The 22108-nt window shown below is 40.0% G+C and overlaps 2 protein-coding genes across 4 annotated transcripts in view; one reads left to right on the top strand and one right to left on the bottom strand.

Annotated features, from left to right (window-relative positions):
• The window catches only part of igf2bp2 (insulin like growth factor 2 mRNA binding protein 2), a 90310-nt gene that overhangs the window by 65655 nt on the left and 2547 nt on the right, over positions 1–22108 (top strand). Inside the window, exons 7-14 of one of the 2 annotated variants that reach the window (XM_008106406.3) lie at positions 6673–6807; positions 9051–9173; positions 10230–10365; positions 10560–10688; positions 15256–15324; positions 19083–19199; positions 21461–21535; positions 21757–21888. In XM_008106406.3, coding sequence (XP_008104613.2) covers positions 6673–6807; positions 9051–9173; positions 10230–10365; positions 10560–10688; positions 15256–15324; positions 19083–19199; positions 21461–21535; positions 21757–21888 — 916 coding nt within the window. The remainder of the gene's footprint in view (positions 1–6672; positions 6808–9050; positions 9174–10229; positions 10366–10559; positions 10689–15255; positions 15325–19082; positions 19200–21460; positions 21536–21756; positions 21889–22108) is intronic. The other variant, XM_003218373.4, reaches the window with a different exon arrangement.
• senp2 (SUMO specific peptidase 2) overlaps positions 21730–22108 on the bottom strand; it is a 35787-nt gene continuing 35408 nt past the window's right edge. For both annotated transcript variants that reach the window (XM_062976468.1, XM_062976467.1), the window contains one exon: positions 21730–22039. In XM_062976468.1, coding sequence (XP_062832538.1) covers positions 21974–22039 — 66 coding nt within the window. In that variant the 3' untranslated portion in view covers positions 21730–21973. The remainder of the gene's footprint in view (positions 22040–22108) is intronic.

The following is a 22108-nucleotide window of genomic DNA, read 5'->3' as shown; positions in this document are numbered from 1 at the left end:
TTTTGTATAGATTTGTAGGAAGTATTGATTTGATAACTATTAAAAATTCTGCTGTGATGGTTATGTTGTTATTTTCCTACAAACCTTGTGTTTTTTTTGTTTGTTTTTTTGTTTTTTGTTGTTTTTTTGGCAGAGATCCTGGTCAGGCTACAATGAACAATCAACCACTCATTTTTTCAGGGTCTGTAGAGGCTCTTTTGGGGGGTTACTATATCTAGAATCCCCAATTAGCTTGGTTGGAACTATAGTTCAAAAAGCTCTAAAGAAACTTTGATATATGTACATTAATACAGTTCTAATTATTATCCAAGGCATCTCATTGTTTACTGACCCTTGACTATTTTCCCTGAAAAGAGTAACCTGCAAGTGGTACTTTCACTCGGAGTTGTGTCTGCATTTTCATTTTCTGTTGTTCTTTACTGCTTTCCCTGATAAAGCTGATCAGATAAGACATCATATATGTAGAGCTTATATGAGAGAGGAGAGCAGCATTATTTTATTTATTATACACTCTGGTTCTACTTCTGCCTTTGTCAGATGTCCATGTATTGTAGTGGTTCTCAACCTCTGGGTCCCCAGGTGTTTTGGTCTGCAACTCCCAGAAATCCCATCCAGTTTACCAGCTGGTTGAGAACCACTGATGTATTGGGTATCTGTGTTCATACAGGATTCACATGCATTCCATCAAATTTGTGAAGAGCCATATGCCCGATTATAATCCTGCTTGGTTTTGTAGTCCTTGGACTTTAAACAATTAGATCTTATAAACATTTTGCAAAATTACGGGCATTTGCTAGGCTTGGAAGTAGGACGTACATAGTTGGAGAATGGATGTAAGCCCATCCATTTGTGATCACTCTTCTTCTCTGAAGGCAACATTGCCTTAGGGCAGTGTTTCTCAAATTGTGCTCCTCCAGGTGTTTTGGACTTCAGCTCTCAGAAAACCTAGTCAGTTTACTAGTAATTGGGAACTGTGGGAGCCAAAGTTCAAAACATCTGGGGGAGCAGTTTGAGCAACTCTGCCTTAGGGTAATCTATCAAAATGAAATGGGGGCAAAAAGCCAGAAGCTGATGAGTGGCTAATTCTAGTCTCTCTCGTTTACTCCATACATTTTTATCCCTCTTTGTCTTTGTTTTTTTCTCATTTTCTTTTTGGTCTTTCTATTTCTATCATCTTTTTCTTTCCCCCATCTCATCCAGTCCCCTCTCCCCTCCCTATATCACGCTCTCCCCTTTTAACTTTCTGGCACCATCACCCCTTTCTCTTTCTCTCTCTTGCTTTCTTTCATGTTTTCTATCACTCCCATTTTCTCTCCACTCAAAAGGACATTTGCAATTAAGCGGAGACCACATGCTGTATTAAAGCCACAGGTTGCCCACTTGTACTCTGTGTTATAGCTTCCTCGCAACTACTTCCGTGTTTATTACTAGATGTATCTTTTAAATTAATTTTAAGCTTCTAAGTGGTTGTTCTTTAAATACAGATGCCAAATGAAGCTGACTAGTAGATCTGTTTAATTCAAACAGATGTCTCATGTCATTGTTTTATTTTATTTTACTTATTTCTCTTCCCACCCCCAATATTAGGATCATTTAGCCATTGTTTCTGTATACTTGGGATGCTATCCAGAGATCTTCTATACTATCGAAGGCCAGCTTGGAGGAAACTGGTACCATGTGTAGGCTACTTTAAATGCATAATGGGACAGTTGCTTACACTAAACAACTCAGTTTTTAAGTTTGATATAATCCACTGAATTGTTTTGAGGAGGAGGGTTATGTTAGTAGAGAGAATAATGTTCTAGTCTACACAGGGAGCTGCTGCCTACAGACATCCTGTCATCCCCACAGGGAGCAATTCACAACTGCCTCCACATAGGGACTGTTTTCATGGACATTATCCACAGTCAAAGATGCCACACAAGACCGTGCATTGTTTTCCTTTTGTGTGAGGCCACTGACAAACCAAATCTAAATGTTAAAACTAGTTTTTGAAAATATATTTCTATTGTGTTAATGTCAAACCATCAATAAATTATGTGTCCCTACACATTCTTAGGGCTGATTCCTACACGTGATGAACTCCCACACCATTGACACTGGAAATATAAAGAGCTTCTGCAGTGGTAGCACTTGCCTGGGGTTTGGTGGGAGCACAGTAGGGAGGTTGTCTGTGGTTGTATTCAGTGAAAAATAATAAACTCTCATCTGGAGGCTGCTGCATGTATGTGCCAGTCCTTTGTTTAAACCAGAGCTTGGGGAAATTACTTTCTTAGGCCAGAACTCCTAGAATCCCCAAACCAGAATGGTTGCAGGCAAAATTGGCTGTGGGATTATGAGATGTGCAGAACAAGAAAGTAAAGATGCTCAATCTCTGATAGAAAGGATACTAGTTTCGTTCCCAGATGGGAGCAGATCCATTTTCAGTGTCTTCAACTGAATTATACTCCATGGGAGTCTGATCTCCTGAAGGCCTTATTCTTCCTAGGAAAGAAAGATTCAGTTAGCAAGAGCCCTGTGTATGAGATGATCTTCTTAATTGCTGTACATCATTCTAGTAATTCTTAAAAATTGTAGTTTTTGTAGGAATCATCCAACGTAAGCTTTGCTGTTTGGCATCCAAGCATCTTTTTAAATGTCAAAGTTTTTTATTCCTTCAGTTCTGCAATAAGTGTCATGAAATGCCCATGTTCATAATGCACTCATTTTTCTTTCTAAATAATTTATTATTTCTCTTAATGGTTATTTTTATTTAGACAGATTAAAACAAAGCAACGCCAACAACAACAACAAAAGATTAAAAATATTTTTTCTGAAATAATACAGTAGGGGCCGTCGTGGCACATTGGGTTAAACTGCAGAACTTGCTAACTGAAAGGTTGACAGTTCAAATCTGTGTGTGGGTTGAGCTCCCATTGATAGCCCCAGCTTCTGCCAACCTAGCAGTTTGAAAACATGCAAGTGTGAGTAGATAAATGGGTACCGCTCTGGCGGGAAGGTAACAGCACTAAGCTGGCTCTTCAGCTTAGAAATGGAGACACCCCCCAGAAGTCGGATGCAACTAGACTAAATGTCAAGGGGAAACCTTTACCTTACCTAAAATAATACTACTACATCCTAAACATTAAAAAACAATAACTACAAACTACAAATAATCTATGTTATGTAATATAATGGCTTTTCATTTTCTATCTGTTGGTTACATTCTCTCAGTTTTCAACATCCATTTAGTGAAAAGGAACCATTGGTACATCCTTTCTCACATAATAATGCACTTCTGGTCCAAAAAAAACCAATGATAGAGATTTGGCCCCATCTTTGCTCAAGAAATGGTTCTTTTTTTTCCTTAAGAAAAGGGTCCAAGCATTTCAATAACATATTATGTAGTGATTTCCAGAAATGCAGCCACATATATTATTGGACTACAGTCCCCAGCATCCATATCATTGGCACATTGACAGGTGCTTCTGGAAGTTCATCAAGCTTTGTAGACTCACATTTAAGAATCATTGATCTGGTGTCCCGGGGAATTTACAACAAGCTATAGGAACATATATAGCATATAAACCAAAAGAACATATCGTTTCCATTGGCTGTCATATTTTATTCTTTAAAAAAGTATGTGGGCTGAGAGTGAACAAACTAGGGAGCATACAATGTCCCTATTAAAGCAGCCCCACTGGCTGCCGATTAGCTGCCAGTTCCAATTCAAGATGCAGGCGATGACCTATAAAGCCCTATACAGCTTGGGCCTGCCTATCTTCGTGATCACATATCCCCTTACGAACTGGTGCAGACTCTAAGATCTGCCGGGGAGGCCTTCCTCTCGCTCCTGCCATCATCATAAGCACGGTTGGTGGGGATGAGGGAGAGGGCCTTCTCAGTGGTGGCCCCCCGACTCTGGAGTGCCCTCCCCAGAGAGATCAGGCAAGTGCCTACACTGTCGTCTTTCTGCAAAGGCCTGAAAACCTGGTGGTTCCTGCAGGTTTTCGAGCAGGATTAATCCCTAGCCCCCCCCCCCCCAAGTTATCAATTAGGACCTTGCTGTACACCTTATCCATTACCATTATCCATGTCCACTCTGAAACTCTGGTCACTGGTATATTGAGCCCGTTGATGAAGCATATTGAAACTGGATTTTAATTTTTGCAGATTGTTTTGAATTGTATGTTGAATTGTATGATTTATTATGCTTCTTATTTTTATTATGTTCTTGTTGTTGTATGGCCAGTTGAATGTTTTGCTCTATGTATATCAATAAAATTGTTGTTGTTGTTATTGGGTCACCTATTGAACTTCATGGCTATAAGTTTGGCTTTCTCCAGCTCTAGTCTGATGTTGTAACCAATGCACCATGAGTCAATGTAATATTGAGAAATTCTGTGTTTGGGCACTCAAACTCTCACTTCCATGATTTGGTTCAAACTATCATTTGCTGTTATATTCAGACTGGTAAACCAGTTTCTTCTAGCCCTCAAACCTAATATTGGGAAGCTGATGTTTTGAAGCTGACTCCCTGTTTTAGTGTTTTTGTTCAGATATAACAACAAGCAATGATTTTGGTTTGAACCAGGAAGTTTAGGAGGGAATAAAACTGTGGAAGGAGGGAATAGCTGAGTCAAAACCATATAACACCCCCATTTTGTGTCTTTACTTAAGCCTGATCCTGAGATTATTTGGGGTGCTGATTCGGGTAATTGCATTTGGATAGACCGCATCAGCTTTAGTTTCTTAGATATGATTTATGATTTTCTATGGGCAAGCAGATGTCAACCGGTAGATGGCATATGTTGCGTATCTCAAAAGCTAGAGCTGAAAGGAGAATACTGCTGCCATTTTTGGAATAAGCAGGTCACATGTACACATAAACCGGGCTAACATTTGAAGCACCAAAATGTTGGCCAGTGTAATTGACAATATGCTTGTTAACATGGAAGACAAGAGGGGGAGGGGGGAGAGATCACTGCACATGGATTGATTCACTCAAGGAAGCCATAGCTCAGAGTTTGAAAGACCTGAGCAGAGCAGTTATTGGGCTTTTGGGGTTTTTTGCATTCATAGAATCACTATAAGTCATATTGATGACAGAAAATGAGAATGCTTGATACTTAATATGAACAAGGCCTTAAATCCTTAAATCTTGGTGGTTGTTGTACAGATCTGAGGTGACAGGGAATGGAATCCCTTTAGAATCCCTCCGCTTGCCACCAATATGTACAGAGGTGAGGTGTCTGACAGGAATGTGTGACAGAGATGGAATCCCTCTGATCCTACACACACACACAGATACCACCAATTAATAAAGATGTTTTATGAGAGATGATGTTAATTAATTATTTGTTTGACTATCTTCTTCGCTGCCACCAATGGAGGAGACGTCAGGCAGATGGCACTGGTTCTTTTAAGCTGTCTCTATTTGTTTTACTTCAGATGTTGTTGTTACTTAACTTAATATAAGAGTATGACAGAGGCTTAGTTAGAATAAAATCAAAATAAGTTTATTGCAGGTACAGAGCTTGATGGTTTCATATAACTTGTTAAAGGCACTTCGCTTAATGGTTACAAACGGATATGAGGTGGTCAAACTTTCAAAATATTTCTTTCTCTAGATTACACTAAACCCTGATCCTCCTGGATCCCCTGGGATTAATTTTCCCTAATCCACAGGCTCTATGAATGACCCTAGACAAGTCACCTAACTTGCCCAGTCTGGTCTAACCTAAATCTAACTCAAATCCTTCTATTTGAGCCAACCTGATTCTCCTCACAAGAATCAGATCCTCCACTGTGACTAGAAAATCACAGACTGTCTAAAATAATTCTCTTTATTTTAGACCTGACTCAAACTCTTCTATTTGAGCCACCCTGATCCTCTACACAAGAATCAGTTCCTTCCCTGTGAATGGAAATCACAGACTGCCTGGGTTTTTAAATATTCCCCCTTTTCCTTTAAATATTTCTTTCTCTAGATTACACTAAACCCTGATCCTCCTGGATCCCCTGGGATTAATTTTCCCTAATCCACAGGCTCTATAAATGACCCTAGACAAGTCACCTAACTTGCCCAGTCTGGTCTAACCTAAATCTGACTCAAATCCTTCTAGTTGAGCCAACCTGATTCTCCTCACAAGAATCAGATCCTCCACTGTGACTAGAAAATCACAGACTGTCTAAAATAATTCTCTTTATTTTAGACCTGACTCAAACTCTTCTATTTGAGCCACCCTGATACTCTACACAAGAATCAGTTCCTTCCCTGTGAATGGAAATCACAGACTGCCTGGGTTTTTAAATATTCCCCCTTTTCCTTTCCAGGCGGCAGTTGGCTCCGCCCCTGTTGCTAGGGTAACCTGTCTTAGCATTCTAAGATGGCTACCTTCCCCCACACATCATCAATTCAAATACTCACCATTTTAAACTTTAGCCAAACCTGACTGTTTAAACAAAATCCAATAAACATGTCATCTATAAACAAAATATAATTATACACTTCTTCACAGTTGTCTTTGACAACTAGTTCAATGTGGATTTGAAGATGAATTCCCTAATGATGACTTGTAAGTTTAAAGTGCCCATGGTGTGTAGTTCCTTTGCTGTGCTGTTAGGGTGCCAGCTTCAGGCCCTTTTCTCTGACCCCTAGCAGATTTCTTTGTGTGGGTTTTGTTGCTGCAGGGTAGACATTCATCGGAAGGAAAATGCTGGCGCTGCAGAAAAACCAATCACCATTCACGCCACCCCAGAGGGGTGTTCAGAAGCATGTCGCATGATCCTTGATATTATGCAGAAGGAGGCTGAAGAAACAAAATCGTGAGTATTTCAAGTGGTGGTAGGGAAAATAAGAAATTAAACAGTGGTTGTTTTATTTAGCTACACAAAGGAAAGAGACTTGTAGCATCATTAGTAATAAATCTTAGATATTATGAAAGCTCATACTATGTGTACAGAGAAGGACTTTGAACCCAAACCAGCCGCCTTTCCCTTTGTGATGCTGTGTCTAACCTGGCTATTCTTTAGCTATTTTCAATTAGACAAGAGCAATTCCCTCCAATAAAACCAAATGAAAAAATGTTCTTATTATGTGGACTTCATAAAATAGATGAGGACCTACTAGCAGATTCCTGGAAAATTTGAAGTAAACCAGAAAGGAATTCCAACTCTTAATTTAATAACAGTAACAATAGCAACAGCAACTTTCATCTTTCTTCCCACCAGTTTCAATTTAAATTGCTGGTATAAATATAATTGTGGGTAGGGAGTAATCAGGATTTAGTGAGAGAATATGTTAACTCGATTTGATCCCCATACTAAAAACAAAATCCTGGTGCAGGAATTATTTTTGTTTGTTTGTTTGTTTATATCCCGTTCCACATCAAAGATCTCAGGGCGGCTTGCAAAAGCATTAAAACAAACTACACAATTTAAAACAACAAAATAATTAAATTAAATAAAAATAATTATATATCTTTTGTACCAGGCTCAAGTAAGTGAATCTCAGGGTTCAGTTGAAATCAAAATTAACAGAAAAGTAGATAATGCAAGGATGAAGTCCAGTCATCCTTGTCCATGAGTAGTGAAAGGATGCTATTTGTATGCTTGTGTACCAGCTAATAGACACTTCTCCGACATCAGCCCTCAGATATGGGAAAAAGCTAAGGGGCTTCATTAGCCATCCCAGGAGACCTTGGAGGGGGCTACCTTATCTAAGTTATGAGAAGTTGCTGATGGGCAAAATGTATTCCAGCTAGCATAGCCAGTGGAAACAAATGTTAGGAGATATGACACCCCAAAGGACACAGTTTAACCACTCCTGTTATAGAGGGGCAGAATTTATAACTTTTATCAATTAGGGATTTAGGAGTTGTATTGCCAGGATACAGAAGTATATATGTACATTAGAGTGGACAGTTTATTTGTTGGGCAAATTATCCCTCAGCACCGCTTATGCTGACCAAGGCAGGTAGGAGTTGCAGTCTGACAATATTTGGAAAGATGAGCATGTATACTAAAATAATCTAGTTGTGAAGCCCTCCAGTCTTAGCTAAGTGGGAAAAAGACCCCTTTATTCATACTTTAAAAACGAAATCTCCTTCCTTTTTCATGGAATGGGACTTTTCTGAATTATAGAACATCAGGTTAACACCTTTGCAATATGTCACCTTTTCTGCTTACCCCCTTTTTTTTGGAGATTTCAAATATCAGCACACTGGATTTATTGCAACCTTTCAAGAAGATGTACTTATTTTACCGATTTGAGAGGCTTCAAGTATGGGGTTTTAGAATACAATCCTAAGTGGCATAGATGTCTAAGGATCAGTTAAGTGAACATTGAGGCAGATGAAATTGTGCTGACTCCAGCCTTTCCTAGACTAGAGATGCTGTAAATTATGTAACCTGGCTTAATTTTGTGTTCACATTATGGCTGTGTCACTGGACTGCAGGAAGTTTTGTTGTGGTGTAACTTGGATCCCCTCCTCCTGCTTCTTCTCTGTCCTCTATGTTCAGGTCTTCAACCAGGAGATCTCTACTTTTCTGAGATCGATCTTCAGAAGTTGAGGGTTGCACTTCTTTGAGTTATGATTGCAATGCCCATCTTCCAAATTAAACAGTTGCAATAGGGAAAAGACGAGCACCTTACACTTCATAGCAGTTGTTATCTTCTATTTATGCCACTATTCAGTTTTAGAAAGAACACTGTGAAACCAGTGAATGGAGACAGATTCTTCTGTTTCACAGTTTAGCTTCTGATTTTGCATCTGGAGACAAAAATGTGGGTGACTTGAGTATTTGTGAAGCAATGTTTGAAAGAATTTCATATAGGCTGATGGTGATTATGGTGGTTCTTTATAGTGTTGAGATTGTATGTGCTTATGGAACATATAAACACATGGAATATATATTATAATCTTCTCCAAGTGTTAGTGATGAGGGATCTGCATCTTCAAAGGCTTTTGAAATCCCCTTCATATTCTAGTCAGGGTAAATCATCCAGAAAGGAAAATTGAAGGCAAAATAACATGAAAGAAATCCTAACGTTTTTCCACATCCCTCAGAGCTGAAGAGATTCCCTTGAAAATCTTAGCACACAATAGCTTGGTTGGGAGATTGATTGGCAAAGAAGGACGAAACTTGAAGAAAATTGAGCAAGACACAGGGACCAAGATCACCATTTCTCCGTGAGTACCAATGACCAAATGATGTAGAACCTCCCATCCCAGATGTTTAAAAAGTCAGTATTATAGCACTATACAACTCTTAAATGAAAGGGTGTTCCAATACTATATCAATGTAAGGTTCTATAGTATCCCTTATCCAAAATATTTTGGATCAGAAGTGTTTTAGATTTTGAATTTTTACAGATCTCATAATATCTATATTTGCACGTATGTACATAATGAGATATCTTTGAGATGGGACTAATCTAAATAGGAAAGTCATTTAAGTTTCATACATACTTTACACACATCTTCTATATAATATTTTAAATAATTTTGTGCATGAAACAAAGTTTGCTTATATTAAAACATCAGGAAACAAAAGTGTCACCATCTCAGCCACCCAGGTGGACAATTTTGAATTTCGGCCTAATTTCAAAAGAGTCCCATCTTCTCAACATCATTTCAGAGATATGGTAGTTACTGGCAAAGGTCCCTCGATCATTAAAACTATAGCTTTTTGACACTACAGTGTTACAGTTATATAGCTCTTGTTTTCTTTTTGAAAAAAAATATATTTCATTAATATTCTAATATTTTGGACCTTTTGATTTATTTTATGGTAATTATGTCACACCAATATCTCTAAAGCAAAAATGCATTCAATTAAAAATCATTTGATCTCACTCATTCACTTTCAGTTTAAAGAGTTCTTTTGCCCCAACAACTTACTTATCTTCATCAACTTGACATATTGTTTTTACTGATAAATAATATACTGCATTGGTCATCCTGTACTGCCAGTCATGGGCCCGGGCTGTGGCACAGGCTGGTGAGCAGCTAGCTGCGGCAAATCGCTCTGACCAGGGGGTCATGAGTTCGAGGCCAGCTCAGAGCCTGCGTTTGTCTCTGTCTTAGTTCTGTGTTTAAGGCATTGAATGTTTATATGTGTAATGTGATCCGCCCTTCAGGGTGAGAAGGGCAGAATATAAGTGCTGTTATAAATGTCAGAGGAAATATGATAATTTGGAAACAATGTTCTTTGTTCTTTCAATTTGTTCTTTTGTAATTGTCCAGTTTGCAGGACTTAACCATTTACAACCCCGAGAGGACCATCACTGTGAAGGGTAGCATTGAGGCCTGCTCCAATGCTGAAGCAGAGATCATGAACAAGCTACGGGAGGCCTATGAGAATGACATTGTGACAGTCAATGTAAGCTTCTCCTTTTCCTGTTCTCTAGATTACCTTCTTTTTCTGTTTGATGCCACTGATAACGGTCAGTAGTCCTTGCGAAGGTAGATAAATATGTTCTCAGTGCTCAAAACATCTTCAGAACCACACTGCATGAAACCTGTGTGGCCTAACACTTCACTCCCAACTCAGTTTTCCTTGTGCTTTGTTTCCAGCAACAAGCTAATCTCATCCCTGGACTTAACCTCAACGCGTTGGGCATCTTCTCGACAGGCTTATCCATGCTTCCTTCTGGCACTGGAGTCCGCAGACCTGCTGTCAGTACTCCCTACAACCCTTTTGCTGTAAGTTGAGAGTTTGTTCTGCTAATGTGTGTGCAAGTGAAAGCACATTCTGACCCGATGCCCCACGGAGACAGAAGAAACCACTATCTTAACTGGAGAAGATTAACAGAAGCCTCTGCTTTTCTTGCAAAGAGGTCAAACTGTGGAAAGACAGTGAACTTGTTTGTCTGCTAGCAGAATGGCTTTGAGTTATTTTGTCTTTTTATTTTTGTGTGTATTTGGATTCATTGCACCTTTTGCATTGCTTTTTTGGAAGTGGAATGTTGTATTAAAAATGTATGCAACTTCTCCTGTGGAAGGAAGCAGTGGATACACTGTTGTTGTAAACTTATGATTTTGAAGTTTAATGTCCCTATAGTGAGGTGGGATAGGGAAAAGGAGCAGTACCATGTAAATGTCAGATCTTTGGGGGCGGTTGTATCAGAAGTTATTCATGTGGAAGCCAGTCACTGTTTAAATGTTGGCAAACTGCAGCTTTTAGACAAGAATGCAAGACATTTATTTATCTTATTGCCTAGCTTTGGTTGTTATGTTCAGAAATCAGGTACTTTTAGGAGTTTTTCATTATGGCTAAAAAAAAAAAATCTGTGTCAGAAGCAATTTGAGAAACTGCAAATCACTTTTGGTGTGAGAGGATTGGCCGTCTGCAAGGACGTTGCCCAGGGGAAGCCTGAATGTTTGATGTTTTGCCATCCTATGGGAGGTTTCTCTTATGTCCCCGGATGGGGAACCAGAGCTGACAGATGGGAGCTCATCCCTCTCTCCAGATTCAAACCACTGAACTTTCGGTCAGCAGTCCTGCTGACACAAGGGTTTAACCCATTGTGCCACCAGGGGCTCCTATTATGGCTAAATGATTGCTGAGTATGACTGGACTGAAGTATTTGGTCACAAAAGCAGGAGTTGTTGGCTGCTGTTGGATGGCGTCCTCTCCTTCAACAAAGAGGGGCCATTTCTACCCCACAGAAAAGAACAGGCATATAAAGCAGAGGTGGGGAAACCTCAGTCTTGTAAATGATTTAGATCAGTTATTCTAAAGCTATCTCATTTTATTTCAAATAATGTCAGGAAATAGTACCATATTATGCCCATTGGCTACATTCCATGCTTTCTTTTGTGAAACTCCCCCAGAGACAGGCAGCCATAGACTTTGAATGCCAATGCTTTAGACGTCAAATGCCAGGATTGTTGGAGGTGAAATTTAAAAAAATCTAGACAGGCAAAAATCCCCCATTACTGATTTAACTACTGAACAAAAGTTTGAAAAAGTTAGATTTTGGACTACAAAATCACAGATTCTCTGGCCAACCATACTAGTTAGTAATTCTAGGAGATGTAGTACAAAAAGTAAAATTCGTGATATCTAATTCTGCACATATATTTTTATCTCTGTGAATGTAATTGTTTCTGTTACATGTGATTCTGTGTGGAGGCCCATGTTTATCACTGTGCAGAAGTTGTTCATGCATAAAATAATGTATTTGAATCTGATACTAGACATTGAAGTACATACATGAAGGGATGGGGCATATAGCTAAGAGGTGTATATATCTTAGGTTTAAATCCTTAGCATCTACAGTTTCAGAAAGGATCTCAAATAGCAGGGAGAGACCTTGGAGAATGGATTCCTTACCAACTAAATGTTTACTAAATCCGATCAGCCAACTGTCTGATCCAGCATAAGTCTCCATATTTATTTTCAATTAAAATATTTTGATACGATGATTCATGAGAAGACTTCACACTGGTTTACAACTATAAATAAAATATAGTAATCACCAAAATAAATAAAAAAGAAATACATGCACAGAAAACAAACAACAAAGATCACCTATAAAATAATAAAATAGTACCTTAAAATACACACAACCTATGCAATTTAAAAAATGAAACAATATTTTAAGGAGAGAATAACACACCTCCAAAAAAGGAAGCATCCATAGGAATGTTTTTGCAGAAGGTTTTTAAAGCATGGGCAGATTGATATGGGAAGAGGTGTTGTATTTTATTTATGTCTTCTTCTTCAGCCATTTTTAGACTGGTTACCTAATTCTTGAGCTAGTTAACATGCCACTTTCATGAAACATAAGGCTTTGTGAACATAAGAGTTGCCCTGCTGTATCGGTTCATATCAGTGTGTTGTTTTCAGTAATGATCAGCCAGATGATTTTAGATGGTCAAAAGTAGGACATAAAGGCAACATCTGGCAACATCTGTTGCTTTCCCCACCCCCACCATCTGTTATTTGGAAGTTCAGTTCTTAGGTGATTGCTTGGATAGGTCTTGTCCCTCATGATTGAGTCAGCACTGTTAGTGGCTATCAAAACATCTAATGGCAATGAATTCTTCAAGTTAATTACCATGTTTCTTTGATTCTAAAGGTGTATTTCCCCTCAATATAAACAGAAAGGCTAGATGACCATCTTCTGGGAATGCTGTACTCTGTCCAAGTAGGAACTTTGCAGGATCGTGGCCCAACAATCCTGCTTGTAATGTACACCATTGCCTTTTTCCTCTTTTCCAGAAGAGACTGCTGAGTCCTGTACATTGCTGCCAAGAAAACAATTACCCCAAAGAGGGCAGCATTTTTGTGGTGCTGGGGGTGATATGTTTTTTTCCCCCCTTAAGGTCCAAAGCACTAGAGGTGTAAGTTGTCATTAGGAATGCAATCCCAACTCCTTCCAGTCCCCTTCGTTCCACATCCCTCCCCATGAAACACAAAACCTATTATTCAACCATTCCTGTTCTCAAAGCAGTTTCACTAGGCAAGATTATTCATCCTTTTGGGGAGTGTTCTAGTTTTCCCTTTTTCAATGATACTTCTTCCTGGAAAGTTGAGTAGACAGGTGATGAAGTTCAGGAATCTGCCCTTCTCTCTTACATGTGCTTTCCTACCTGGTGTGTCACATTCCCACCCAGTTTGCCACTAGGAAAACCAGGAAGGAAAGAAGATTAATATCAATATGTGATGGAGGGTCCACAGGGATCAAAACACACATTTCTGTGACAAGGAATTGGGATAGGATTCCACATCCTTGTTCACTGGCAGGAAGGTGGAAACATCTATCACCAACTTAAAAAGACCCCCATCTTGTGGTGCAAAAGTAGATTTGGGGGGACATTTTCAATAACAGCAATAGTGCCATAACTGTAACTAATTAGGTAAAGGTAAAAGTTTTCCCCTCACATTATGTCTAGTTGTGTCCATTTCTAAGCCAAAGAGCCGGCATTATCTGTAGACATGTCCAAGGTCATGGGGCAGCATGTCTGCATAGAGCACCGTTACCTTCTCACTGGAGCAGTACCTATTGATCTTCTCATATTTGCATATTTTCGAACTGCTAGGTTGGCAGAAGCTGGGGCTAACAGTGGGAGCTCACCCCGTCTCCCAGATTCAAACCACCGACCTTTCAGTCAGCAAGTTCAGCAGCTTAATGTTTTAATCCATTGCACCATCGGGGCTCCTGTGACTAATTAGTGTTAGTGAATATAGAGCAGCTACAGATCCATAACTTTTAAGTTACAAACACCATAACTGTAATACAAAATGTTAGCCATTGTTTTTAGTACCATCTATTAATAATGAACCACAATCTTTCCTGAGGAGTCATTTGTTTCCCTGCCCCCCTTTTGCTATTATTATTATTGAGCGATTCACTAAGAAATCCTTGATTATCCAGTGCAAAACACCTAGAGATCTACCAATAGATCCAGATCAGCTTTTTGCACATGCCTGTGCTAGACCTCAATATTTTGTAACTCTTACGAAAAAGTCTTTCAGACTTCCTTTCAAGTGAGTTAATTCTTAGGAAGTTTCCTGATGATTTAATAACCTGCCACCCCATCTTTGAGTGACTCCAATTTGTTTAGATACTCAAACACACAGTTTTAACTACCTGTAATACAATTTTAGAATGTATTCTTATTTCTCAAGCTATTCATTTAACAGCCCATCCCAATTCTCCTTTACCCTCTTCTACAAGTAGTATTATTCCCCCCCCCCCCTTTCTTTTAGCTGACATTTTGGAACTGTTGTGTATGCTCAATCCTCTTTGAGCTGTGTTTTGAGCTGGCTTCCTTAACATTTTTTAAGAAGACTGCTTTGTACTTGATAATACCCTGAGCAAGCGGATACTACGCTTCCTTTGTTTCTCAGTGGCCCTGTTTACTGTTAGAAAGACTGACAATATTGTTCCAAGTCAACTCAGCACAGTATTATCGGAGGAGGCAGGTTATGCTTTTAGCTGAGAATCATGAAGTCATTGATTGATAGGAGAGGACAAGTGATGTTCATGTTTATAAAGAATGAACAGGCATATCGGGAGGTACAGAACATTGGTTTTTGGTTGTAAACACAGAGGGCAACTTGCAAACATTTTGAGTTCATGGGAACTAGAGCTTCAAAGCATTCGTTTTAGGCAGGTTATAGCTCCCAGTGGCCATGCTGATGGAGGGATTTGGGAAGTTATTATCCATAAAGTAATTTTTCCAAGCTCCGATAGGAGCCCATGCAGAGCAAGGATGTGTGGCCTCTCCCTGCTGACTGTCACTTTCTCTCCTGACTCAGAGCCAAATGGCATACTTCTCGGGCCTCTATGGAGCCTTGCCGAGTGGCGCATACCCTCATCAGCACTCCGTAAGTGGGTTGCCCTGTTCTTTCTGGATGCTGGCCTTCCACACACCCTGCTTGCAGCACGCCTGTCTGTCGCTTGCGAGGACTGTTCTTCTGCACCCTTTTTACTTAGCTCCAAAAAGAAGGGAATTCTGCTCTGGAGCAGTTTTTCCATACTTTTGCACACGTAGCTGCGGCTGCTTCCTCTGACTTTTTGGTTACAGGAACTCATTTCCCTAGCTTATGTTTTAAATGATTCTCTGCATAATACCATCAGAAAAGACATCCAAGAGTGTTGGTTAGTCCGGACAGTTTTGAAGTATGGCTTTATGACAAAATGAACAATGAATCCTAGCATAACTGTGTTGTCCTTAGGTGGGAGTCATATAGCCAGATCATGAAACTGAGTACTCTCTCTTCTGAGTAGCAGTGGTTCTTCAAGGTCCCAGCAAAACATTTCAAATGCTTCTGCTGAAGATCTTTTTCTAAGACACCACTTAGTTTATGTGCCTGGGCACTTTTTTGACCCTCCAGATATTATTAGACTGCAGCTTCCTTTATCTTTAACCATTTTCTAAGATGGTTAAGGCAGTGGCAAGGACATATTCTCCTTATTCTTGCATGTTAGATTTGCTTGTAGTATAAAGCACCTCCAGACAGATAATTTGTAGTAAGTAAACGCAAAGGTTGACATTAAGTCTAGTTATGTCCGACTCTGGGGATTGGTGCTCATCTCCATTTCTAAGCCGAAGAGACCGCATTGTCTGTAGACACCTCCAAGGTTATGTGGCCATCATGACTGTATGGAGTGCTGTTACCTTCCCTCTGGAGCGGTACCTATTGATCTTCTCACATTTGCATGTTTTCGAACTGCTAGGTTGGCAGAAGCTGGGGCTAACAGCAGGAGCTCATCCCGCTCCCTGGATTTGAACTGCTGACCTTTCAGTCAGCAAGTTCAGCGGCTCAACAGTTTAACCCATATTACCAAATAATATTCTGCCATCATCCTTCATTTACCTACATAATGAAATTTCTGTGCTAAGAAACCCCTTCCCCCTGCCATACAAAATGAAATAAATGGTGAGAAATACATACACACACATATAGTATATAGAAGCTTTGGACTGTCAGGAAATTAAAACCTATGGCCTAAACCCAACTTCCAATCCCAGCTGGGGTTGGCCCATCGAATCACTGGAATTTACACAAGTGCTGCTTCACCTTTCAATATGTATTGACTCTTCTCTAGTTAGGACTGGCTGTTGGATTTAGACCAGTCTCTCCCAATGGTTTTACATGGTTTTGGAATGCATGTTTATCATCCATAATTTATTTATGGGCAACTCTTTTTTGATTTATTTGTTTGTTTAGTCATCCTCACCTCTGGAGGACAGTTTACATAAACTTTGGATATGACTGAGTCTCAAGGGAGAAAAGAAAAAGAGTCATATGTTCTTCATATTTCCTGTTTCTTTGCGTCACTGTAGTGTCTATATATAAGCTGCCTTAGATCCCATTTTGGGAGAAAGGCGGGATGTAAATTCAAGAAATAAATAACCTAAATAGATTGATAGATCAATGGACGGATAGATCTTCCAGTGTTCCCTGGGTCGAAATGGTTGGGGTGAAATGAGGTGACCGACACCACAGGTTCTCAAAGTGTGATTCTCTTATGCATCCTGTTGTCTTGAGTTTTCCTCCTGGCTTCTTTGCTACAGCCAGTGACCTAAAGTTGCTAGTTCTACTAGAGCAGACCCACTGGATCCCTGAAACTTACATAAGTTTTGGCTTAACAAGTTTAAATTGATTTTGATGGATTTTACACCAAAACCAATCTTAAGAAGCAGAACCACCCCTTCCTAAATCTTGCCAACAGAGAAGGCGGTGACCATGTTTATTTATTTCATCTTTCTAGTGATATCAATGGGAATGGAAATCTGTGTGCCAGTTCCAAAGCAGTTATAAGTTTTTCCTCTTTGTCAAAGATATCTTGATATCTTCCTTGTTCCTTGGAGAACATTTTGTTTTTGGATTCTGTAAATCCAAGGCCTTCCTGATCCTTCCCCTTCTCCTTCAACTGCTTTGGGCAGGAAGCTGACAGTGATGCTCTTTTTCAGCATACTAGTGGCTTCCAAAGGCATAAATCCTACCCTGCCAGCTGAACAGCCTTCCATAACATTGTACAGTATGCCACTGTACTGCTGTCAGACCAATTGAAATCAATGGGGCACACACACAGTTAAATGTTCCCCTGTGAAGCCACCATCTATTGTCTTACTACTTTGAATAGGTCTTCAGCTGCATGCATTGGCCTCCACTATATTTAGCTCCCTGTCTATAATGGGAGTCCTCTGTGTCCTCTTCTGTCAGGCAACGCGAGTGCTGTCTTGTGACTCACTCCATTAATTTTCATACTGCTGAGGTGGAGAAGTTCTAGTATCTAAATTCCGGTTCTTTGAGATGCACGTGCTCAAGCAAAAGCTGATGTAGACGCTGCTGTAGGAATGTATTTGCATGTGCAAAGTCAATGGTACACTAAGACTATGAAGTGTGTATTTTTACACAAACCATTCAGAATATTAGTATGTAAAGGAATCTTGTAGCATCTTAGAGACCATCAAGGTTGATAGCATAAGCTTGCATAGACTAAGTTTACTGCCTAAAATGCTTCTGAGGAAGTAGATTTAGTCTATGATAGCTTAGGTTACCAACTTTGTTCTCTCAATCTCTAAGACTAACTGCATATTAATATTCCAGACTAATACGGTTATATCTTTGAATTCTACATCTAGAATTTTGACAGTATATTTAATACTTTCTATAAATAAATTGATGTAGTCTCCATATCACCACTCTTTCAGAGTATCCACTAGGGTAGAAAGTAAGGTAAAAAAGCAAGCTATGAACTGTTAATATCTTACTGAGTGGTTTGTTGGAAGGTATCCCCAGAAGAGAGGCTATTGTTGTACTGTTCTGAGTGGCTTAAAGGAGTTAGGTATATTCCCAAGTGCATGAAGGATGGACCTGTTGCACTGTAATGGAGTGCTAATTGACTTGTCATATTCCTAATTAGCATGGTAAAACCCCTCTCCAAACACACACACTTTTCAATGCATACTTAGTGTGAAAGTCAAGTTTATATCTGTAGTGTGAGTATAGAGCCTGAAATGGTAGATATTTGGGCTTGATTAATGTGTTAATGGAGTTTAATTCTGAGCATCACTCTGGGTTTTTTGTTTTGACAGTATTGAGTGTTTGAGAGCCTATATGTTGTTTTGAATGCTGGACTCTGATTCTGAAGACCAGGGCTCAAAGTCATGGAAAAACACTGGGTAACCTTGAGCAAGTCATATCCAGCTTCAATTGAAGGCAAAAGCAACCCCTTTCTGAACAAATATTACCAAGAAAACTCATTAGTAGGGTTGCCATTAGTTGGAAAAAATGTGAAGGCACATACAACAATTGTGTGTAACTAGCAATGTCAAAACAAGGTAGCAGTGCTACTTTTATTTCCCCTTGTACCCTGAGATTCCTTCAGCGTGAGGAAGGGTTCAGTATTTCCTCATCTTTCCAAGTACCTGATCTGGGTGCCTTTTCTTTGCTGGTGTGGATTTTCTCTGCCACCTGCCATGGAGGGCCAGTCCTTGCCTGCTTTCTTCTCTGCCTTATTGCTGCATGCAGGTCAGATTGACTCTATGAGATAAGTGCACCTTGGGAAGCAGGCAGGAACCCTGCACACCTCGCACGCCAAGGTACATTTTCTGTCTCTTTGCCCCCTGCAGGTGCCAGAGCAAGAGGTAGTGAATCTATTCATCCCAACGCAAGCAGTGGGTGCCATTATTGGAAAGAAGGGCCAGCACATTAAGCAGCTGGCGAGATTTGCAGGTGCCTCAATCAAGGTAAGAAAGTTCACATATGTTCCTTGATTCAGAAGACCTATGGTCCTCCAGATATTGTTGGACTATAATTCCCATCAGCCTCATCATGCCTTATTGGGAGTAGGAATTCCTCAACATCTGGAAGGAGAGTGGTGGAGGTTACTTCTTTGGAGGCTTTTAAGCAGAGACTGGATGGCCATCTGTTGGGGGTGCTTTGAATGCGATTTTCCTGCTTCTTGGCAGAGGGTTGGGCTGGATGGCTTACGAGGTCTCTTCCAACTCTATGATTCTATGAGTCTAGGTCACAAATCGCCCAGGTCTTCTTTAGTGCTTGCAACTCCATCATCCTCTTATACTTTCCATCACAAGAACCAGCTGCTGTAGTGGTCTACTCAGAACTCTTAAAGAATTGCCTGTTACGAGAATCTGTGTGGTGTAATGCGTAATGCGCTATGAATTGAGAAACTCAGGTTTCCACTCAGCCATGGAATTCTCTGCATATTATTAGCCAGTCATTCTTTGTTAGCTTGACCTACCACACAGTGTTGTTGTGAGAATAAGTAGAGAGCAAATAAGAAACATCACCAGAAGCGGGTTGTTTGTATATTGCTACTAGAAAACACAGCTTGAAAATGTTCCACCACCTCTACAACTTTTACAAGCTGATTTTGCATTTTATTTTTCCCTCTCTCTTCCCATCAGCAATTTAATACACTAAGAGTGGCTACAGGGGGTGGACAACCCCCCCCCCCCCCCCAATTGCAGTAGCTCCACTGGCTGCCAATCTGTTACCCGGCACAATTCAAAGTGCTGGTTATGACCTTTAAAGCCCTAGTTGATTCAGGTCCAGACTATCTGGCCAACCGCATCCACTTGTACAAACCTGCCCTGACCCTGAGATAATAAAATAATAATAAATAATAAAATATCGAATAATAAAAATAAATGCAGCTACAAACACAAGTGCAATACTGGAGATGCATAAAGGGTGGAGAAAAGACGGGATTTGTCTTCTAGAAACAGTCACAAATTCTGATTCTAGACATTTTTTTAGAATCCAGTTATAATCTTTCCCAGTCTTCCAATGAATCAAGAGTGGTTTACAAAAGATAGCTGGCTGTGAATGCAGGACAGCTGTTATATTTAGGAAGTGACTCACTATTGGAGTCTGATTCAAGTGACTCCTGAAACCTGAAGACAAGTGGGCCTTCCCAGCCCTGCATGACACTCGTTGGGGAAGGGTTAGTGACAATGTGCCAGTCAGAGCAGCCTATGTGTGTATTATGATGAATTGGGACCTGTGGTGTATTCAGAGAGCAGACAGTGACACACCCAGATTAATGCTGAAGCTATCTTGTTATGATCTGGGCCCATGCAATACAATTACTAGATTAGTTCTGAGGTGTGTCTTGCTTGTGCTACTAAGGACAGCTTCCTAAGCAGGTTTCCCGTTTATTACACAGAAGTGCTTGAGCAACTGAAAACTGAAATGTGAAGTGCCCCCTGAGGCTGTTAGATCTAAATTCATAGAGGGGGGGGGACTCTCTATATAAAGCTTGGCATCCTTTGCTAAGAGGTATTTCCACCTCCCTTAGCTTCAGCAGCCATCCATATGTTTGAAGGACCACTGGATCACCATAACTGTCTTAAGCTCTGTAGGCAAACAGGGCAAAAAGTATTCTGCTCAGACTATGGAAGACTTGTCTTAGACATATTACAGTATGACCTCATATGCACATATCCAAGGTTTCATTTATCCAGCAAAACATGTCCTCTAGGCATTTTCTAGGTCCTCCAGTACAACTTTATAGTATTCATGTTTCCTATTATCTGAGATTTCACATCTTAACACAAAGTCCAAGAACATGACCTCCATGGATACAGAAATATGTTGTACTGAGAGTTATATATTTTTTAAATGGAGACTTCAAAGCAGGCAATTTGTAGTGCAATACTGAGGTCCTTGGCAAAAGAAAGAATGGTATCTACGGCGTGTACTGGTGAGAAAAAATTGGGGTAGCTTTGCCTTTTAAGTTCGGCATTATAAAGAACATGAAGCAAACTGATGACGCAGTGCACAGTAATATAATAGTCAAGATAACAAGTATTGTGGAGATTAGTGCAATGTGCAACATCTTTTAATTTGGGAACCTGTTCACTGGGTTCTATATAAAGTAGGGTTGTTTTTTGTTTTTGTTTTTTTACAAAATTCATAGTCTTTCAATGGTGAGCAAAGAGACAGAAGAATTTGCTGTGCCTAATTGTGTTTTCTCTCATTGCAGATTGCACCAGCAGAGAGTCCAGAAGCCAGTGAGAGGATGGTTATCATAACGGGGCCTCCGGAAGCTCAATTCAAGGTCAGTACACAATGCTCATTTGTGTGAACCAACCACAAGGTACAAGAGGATCACAACAGCCCAAGAGAATGTGCAAGGTTAGCTATTGTTGAGTTCAGGTAACCTAGAAAGACTCAGACATCCTTTTCCTATTCTTTGGGATGGTTGTTTGGAGCCCATATAACTGTGCCTGCAGATTAAAATTGAGTTGAAAATTCTACAACTTTCGTTTATTTTCCTAGGCCCAGGGACGAATATTTGGGAAACTGAAAGAAGAGAACTTTTTCAATCCAAAAGAAGAAGTGAAGCTTGAAGCCCATATTAAGGTGCCTTCCTCTGCAGCAGGTCGTGTGATAGGAAAAGGTGGCAAAACGGTAGGTTCGACAATCTGTATCAGGTTCAAGGGAAGTATTTGCAAGTCAAACCTGCTACTGTGCTTGTTACCTAGAGCAGTGCTATTCAGAGTGGTGATTCACAGCCTAGTGCCAGTCTGTGAGTCATCAATTGTGGATCCATGGTAAGTTTCTAAGAAAGGAAGAAATATCTGTTACCAGTGGGCACAGTAACCAGTCTGTAACACACGTAGCACTTATT

This window comes from Anolis carolinensis, chromosome 3 (assembly GCF_035594765.1).
Source record: "Anolis carolinensis isolate JA03-04 chromosome 3, rAnoCar3.1.pri, whole genome shotgun sequence".
NCBI lineage: Eukaryota > Metazoa > Chordata > Lepidosauria > Squamata > Dactyloidae > Anolis > Anolis carolinensis.
Note: the sequence above shows the minus strand (reverse complement) of the source record. Positions and strands in the feature narration are given on the sequence as shown.